Genomic DNA, 6000 nt, shown 5'->3' with positions numbered 1-6000 from the left:
CACGGACTTTTATAGTGGTCAACAGCCACTCTAAATGGCTAGAAGTTATACCAATCACAAATATGACTACTGCTAGGACCATCCATGTGCTTAGGAAACTCTTTGCAATGCACGGGCTGCCAGACGTCGTAGTGTCCGATAACGGGGCCCAATTTACTGCGGCAGAATTTCAGGATTTTCTGAGGGAAAACCTCATTAGGCATGAGACATTGGCTCCATTTCACCCATCTACTAATGGTCAAGCCGAATGAATGGTGCGCACCACAAAAAGATCATTGAAGCATATAGTGACTCGGGACTGGCACCACAGACTGGCCGACTTTTTGCTCTGCCAACATTCCACGCCACGCACGGCAACGGGTAAAAGCCTAGCAGAGCTGCACTGGGGGAGGCGACTAATCACGAAACTGGACAGGTTGCACCCAGATCAGGTGGCAGCTGAGGCCTCTTGCCCAAAACCCCCAAGTGGGCTGCAAGTGGGCGACGGGGTGTGGGCCAGGAACTATGGGCATGGGAACTTGTGGGTGTCAGGGAAAATCACCAAAATGTCAGGCCCTCTCTCATACAAAGTGGGCCTAGAGGGTGAGCGAGTCATCTGTTGCCATATCAATCAGCTTAGGAAGCGTTTTCCAGAATGGCCACAGAGCGAGAACTTTGTCCCAGGTCCCAGCCATGGACCGCAAACCGGCAGCCAGGCCGATCAATCCATAGGCTCTGAGGTCCCAAGCAGTCAGAGCAATGGGGAGGTGGCCGTAGGGGAGCAAAGCCCAGGAGTGCAACATGGGGTCCCTGATGGAGAAAGCCAACCAGAACACTACAGCCACTGCGCTAACTCTGCAAAGCGATTGGACTCTGGGGTGGGCCAACCTGAAAGGGCCAGCCAGAGAATTCTGAGTCAGCCAGACTCGCTGGAACTTATGTACCCTGGTCTACCCAGCCCGGCGGGCAAGCTGGTAGGCCAGGGAGGGCCTGGCTCTCCCAGGCATTCCATGAGGGTTTGCAAGCCTCCTGCATATCTACAAGATTTTGTTCTGAAATAACTGAGCTATAATGTTGTTTGTATCATCCACGTGCTGCTAGCCAGGAAACTCTATGTATTAGCCAGTATGGAAAATGTGCACATTGCATGTGACTGTTGTAACTCTGTAAAACTTATACTGCTGTAATCATTCTCCTTTTGTTATTATAATGTATGTACATTCTAGGGGGCAGGGGTGTAATGTATTGGGCTTTGTCTTGCTAAAGGAATATCACGTGGGTTAATTGCTGGAAGGTTGCTCAAGCAGGGAAGCTGGCTAACGACTCCCAGCTCCTCGGACAACCTGTCTCCAGCGCCGCCATTGGCTGCCTCTAGGGCAGCGATAGGTTGCTTTAAACCTATTGGCCGCCACCTAGAGACTTGGTGGAGCAGTGGTCTAATGCCTCCTTAAGTAACACCAGCTGCCTGCAATTAGTGCAGGTTCGCATCCCACCAGGCTCAAGGTTGACTCATCCTTCCATCCTTCCGAGGTAGGTAAAATGAGGACCCAGATTGTTGGGGGCAATAAGCTGACTTGGTAATAATGCCATTTGGGGGGGGCAAAAGCTGTAATAAGCAGGCATATACATAGAATGAAGGCTATTGCTAAGCACATTGATTTGTGCTTTAAATTGTAAGCCACCCTGAGTCTTCGGAGAAGGGCGGGATATAAATGGGATTTAAAAAAATTGCTGCCTTCTCAGTTCAGTTCCTGCAAGCAATAAACAATGATCTTTGCTGAACTCACTCACCTCGTCTTGTCACTGAAGCAATGAGCCCAGTATCAAACACCATCTATAAAACATTTTATATAAATTTTCTTTATATGAAGTAGCCATTGTCAGTTTATAATTTCTTTCTCATAAATTTTGCCATTTCTCTAATTCTATGTTATGCCCCAAGTCAACAACACCTGATCAAACACTGTCTGATCTTTATAAAAGCTGTATTCTTTAACATCTTTGTCATACCTGGATTGCATTTGCAATTGGGGCCACCATGATAAGTCAATGCCTTGGTCTTCTAGGTCTTGTTTAGATTTTAATTTCCCATCTATATTTAGAATATCCTTATATGTTATTTTTTTCCAAATTTAACTAAATTTGGATATGTGAAAGCTTCCATTGTTGATAGCCATTCTGGGATTTTCATGTAAATTTTAGGTTTTATGTTTTCCCATACAGATAATAGTGCATTTCTTATGTAGTTATTTTGGAAATATGATTGGCGCATAAACTGAAAAAAGAAAGAAGAAATTGATGAATAAACTGCAAGATGAGAAGGGTGATTTACAATTTCAAACTGATGCAATTAAAAAAAGAGTGAAAGAATTCTATGAAAAACTATATGATATAGAAGGAATTTCCCAGGGAAAAAATGATACAATACTTGGAAAATGCAAACCTACCAAAAGTACCAGAAAATCTGAAAAATATATTAAATGAAAAAAAATATGGAAGTAACAGAAGCTATAAAAGAAAAAGGATAAAATTCCAGGACTGGATGAACTACGCGCAGAGGTTTACAAATGTCTACAAGATACTTAAAGCCTACCAATGAAGGAAGCATGTAATGAGGTATTATTAGAGGACAAACTACCAAATACATGGAGGGAAGCAAATTGTTGAGAACCCAGATTGTTGGGGGCAATAAGCTGACTTTGTAATAATGCCGCTTGGGGGGGCAAAAAGCCCTAATAACCAGGCATATACATAGAATGAATGCTATTGCTAAGCACATTGATTTGTGCTTTAGATTGTAAGCCGCCCTGAGTCTTTGGAGAAGGGTGGGATATAAATGGGATTAAAAAAATATTACTTTAATACCAAAAGAAGATTCAGATCTCACACAGATAAAACAAATTAAAGACTAATATCATTATTAAATATGGACTACAAAATTTTTTGCCTCAATAATAGCAGAGAGACTGAAAAGATTTTTGATTTAATTTATCCATCCAGACCAAAATGGATTTCTACCAAAAGGACAAGTAAAAAACAATCTGAGGATTATTCTAGATACAGTGGAATACTATGAAATGCATCCAGGAAAACAAATGGCTTTAATTTTTCTAGATGCTCAAAAAGCTTTTGATAATGTAAACTGGTAATTTATGACACAACAATTAAACTGTATGGACTTTGGAGAAAAGTTCACAAATACTATTAAGACAATATATGATAAACAAACAGCAAAAGTAATTGTTAATGGAGACTATATGGAGAACTTTAACATAAAAAAGGCACAAGACAAGGATGCCCACTATCCACACTGTTGTTCATACTAACGTTGAAGTTCTCAATAGAAACATTAGACAAGATCCGGAAATTAAAGGAATGGAGATTAAAAAATGAAAGTTACAAACTACAAGCATTTGCAGATGACTTGGTATTTATTTTAGAAGAACTGTTGGACACAATATCTAAACTGCTGAAAAAGATAGAAGAATTTTGAGAAATAGCAGGACTGAAAATAAACAGAAAAAAAACCAAAGTTATAGTTAAAAACTTGACAAATAAGTAAAAAACACAACTGTCAGAAAAAACAGACTTGCAAATAGTTAAGAAAGTGAAACATCTAGGAATACATCTAACAGCAAGATGCACAATGATAAAAGAAGATAATTATATAAAATTATTGAATCAAACAAAAACTGATTTGGAAAAATGGAAAAATTTACAATTATCAATGCTAGGAAGAATAGCAACTGTGAAAATGAATATTTTGCCAAAACTTTTTTATTTCAAACAATACCTGTAAAAATAGAAAAAAACTTTTTTGATAATTTGAATAAATTGATCTTGAAATTTATTTGGCAAAGAAAGAAAGCTAGAATCAAACTGAAAACTCTATAAGAAACTAAAGAAAATGGAGGATTTGGACTACCAGATTGGGCCTTATACTACCAAGCATGTGCTCTAACGTGGCTAAAAGAATGGATAACTCTTAGAAATAAAAAGTTACTATATTTAGAAGGATATGACTTACAGCTTGGGTGGCATGCATTTTTATGGTATCAAAAAAATAAAACCCACCCCAATAAATTCTTAAGCACCACTAATTGTGCATAAAGCAAGCCAATACCGGTAAAATATGGAAAATATAGGATAAGATAAACATAAAGTTATGTGGCCTCAGCGACACTCTAGAATGAGATGAAAGCTGAGTTCTGAGATGTCCTTATAAAATGGTTAAGAAGGAATCTTCACAATGCAGTTAGCAGGGCTTGTGAATGAAGCGAGGAATGTTTCTAAGCAAAAGAAATGAGCAATGGCAGCAATAGTGGAAACAGGCTGCTAGGATTAAAAGAAGATAGAAAATGTTGCACTTATTGACATTATGAGCACATTTGCAAAACATTTTAAGCCATAATGTGGTATGCTTTTTCACCAACCTCAAAGTTAAGCAAACCAGGCTTAGTATAATGGTGAATCAGCCTGTGTCTCATAATTTGAGTGATTTGGAGATAATGTTTCTTAAACCAAGCTCTATGAGACATCTCAATGGAGAAGACTAAAGTGAGACAGAAAGAGGAGAGGTACAGTTCAGCTGGAACAAACCTTATGAATAAATGTAACAGATTGTGTTTGCACAACAAGATCACTTATAGCTAATTTAACCAAGGGGATTTTATGGATTTGCACAACACCATAAACTAATAACACAGTCTGAGTTCACTCAATATATTAGACAAAACTGTGGCAGACTAACTTGGAGTTATGTGTTGTTAAAGCAACCCTGAGTTTGCTCCCATCTTCCACTTTTATGCTTATAGCTGTGGGGGGGGGGGAATTATCAGTGTTTGTATTTGAACCAAACTTAATTCCTGGGTGAGGGTTTTTGGGGTAACTGTATGTACTGCCAGGTTGACTTCCCAGCCATGGGGTGCTTGGTGGTCTCTCGTTCAGTATTAACCTTGCTTAGTTTCAGAGTCCAGAAAGGGCCAGTAGTCAAATGTAGCTATTCTCAGCTACAACCTGAAATCTTCTTGCATGACCCAAATTCTGCAGGGATCTCATCAGAAGATGGAGAGAGTGGAAAAAACAGAGTTGGAAGCAAAATGGTCGTCTCCAGCCTAATGCTGGAGGGAGATGTTAACCGTGGTTCGACAAAATAAAGAGGGGAAAAGTAGCTAGCTATAACCGGAAGGGAAGCTGAACAAATTTCCTTCCATTCTGGCTTCCTGGATGGGACAGCAGCAGGTGCACCCCAGAGGATCTTTGTAAGGAAGCTAGCTAGATGTGAGACCATTGACAGAAGCTTCCATCTTCCCCTCCCCTCCCCTCCCCGCCATCTGCTCGGCCCCACTTTGGCTCAGACCACACCCACCCCTTCTTCCTTCCCCTGGGCAGCTGAAGGCAGCAGTCAGCCCTTGCCAGTTGCCAGGAAGCGCTCGTAGGCGATGCCCTATGATTGGAACGCTGGGCTCATCCATCACGGCGGCGGCGGCGCGCGCGTAGGGGGCCTGCTTGCTCATCTTAGCCATCAGGAGGGGCCATGCCGAGGCTACGAGTTTGAGGAGGCTAGTAGTAGTCGGCTCCCTGGGCAGGCGAAAGGCGACCCCAATCTATCCTGGCTTTCACCATGAGTCCGGCGTGAGCTCAGCCGACAGAACAGGCGTCTCCATGGTGCAAGACAGCGGCATGTCACGCACACCTTACAGCTCCAGCCAAGACATCCAAATGGAGGTCTTAGACAACCCTGGCCTCCAGGTGCGTAACCGCCAGCCCGCTCTTCAGTCGGCTGCACCGGTCGGACGCCTTGCAGCCCATGGGGCTGAGGACAGCTTGGCTGTGATGTGGGAAACTTTGGACGTGGCGATCGTGTCCGAAAGAAAGGAGGGGCGGGGAGAAAATCAGAAGAATCGCGGCGGCGGGAGAAGGAGGGAGTGGAGAGATCCAGTGGATGCGACCGGGGGACCTTGCGAGACCCGACCCGGGCTGAGGCACCCACGTTCTGTGCTGAATTATTCCCCCCCCCCC

At 42.4% G+C, this 6000-nt stretch overlaps 1 protein-coding gene across 2 annotated transcripts in view; it reads left to right on the top strand.

Annotated features, from left to right (window-relative positions):
* Window positions 1-5641: 5641 nt before the first annotated feature.
* CACNB1 (calcium voltage-gated channel auxiliary subunit beta 1) overlaps window positions 5642-6000 on the top strand; it is a 76866-nt gene continuing 76507 nt past the window's right edge. For both annotated transcript variants that reach the window (XM_081343815.1, XM_081343816.1), the window contains exon 1: window positions 5642-5730. In XM_081343815.1, coding sequence (XP_081199941.1) covers window positions 5644-5730 — 87 coding nt within the window. In that variant the 5' untranslated portion in view covers window positions 5642-5643. The remainder of the gene's footprint in view (window positions 5731-6000) is intronic.

Source organism: Vipera berus, assembly GCF_964194415.1.
Source record: "Vipera berus genome assembly, chromosome: Z".
NCBI lineage: Eukaryota > Metazoa > Chordata > Lepidosauria > Squamata > Viperidae > Vipera > Vipera berus.
Note: the sequence above shows the minus strand (reverse complement) of the source record. Positions and strands in the feature narration are given on the sequence as shown.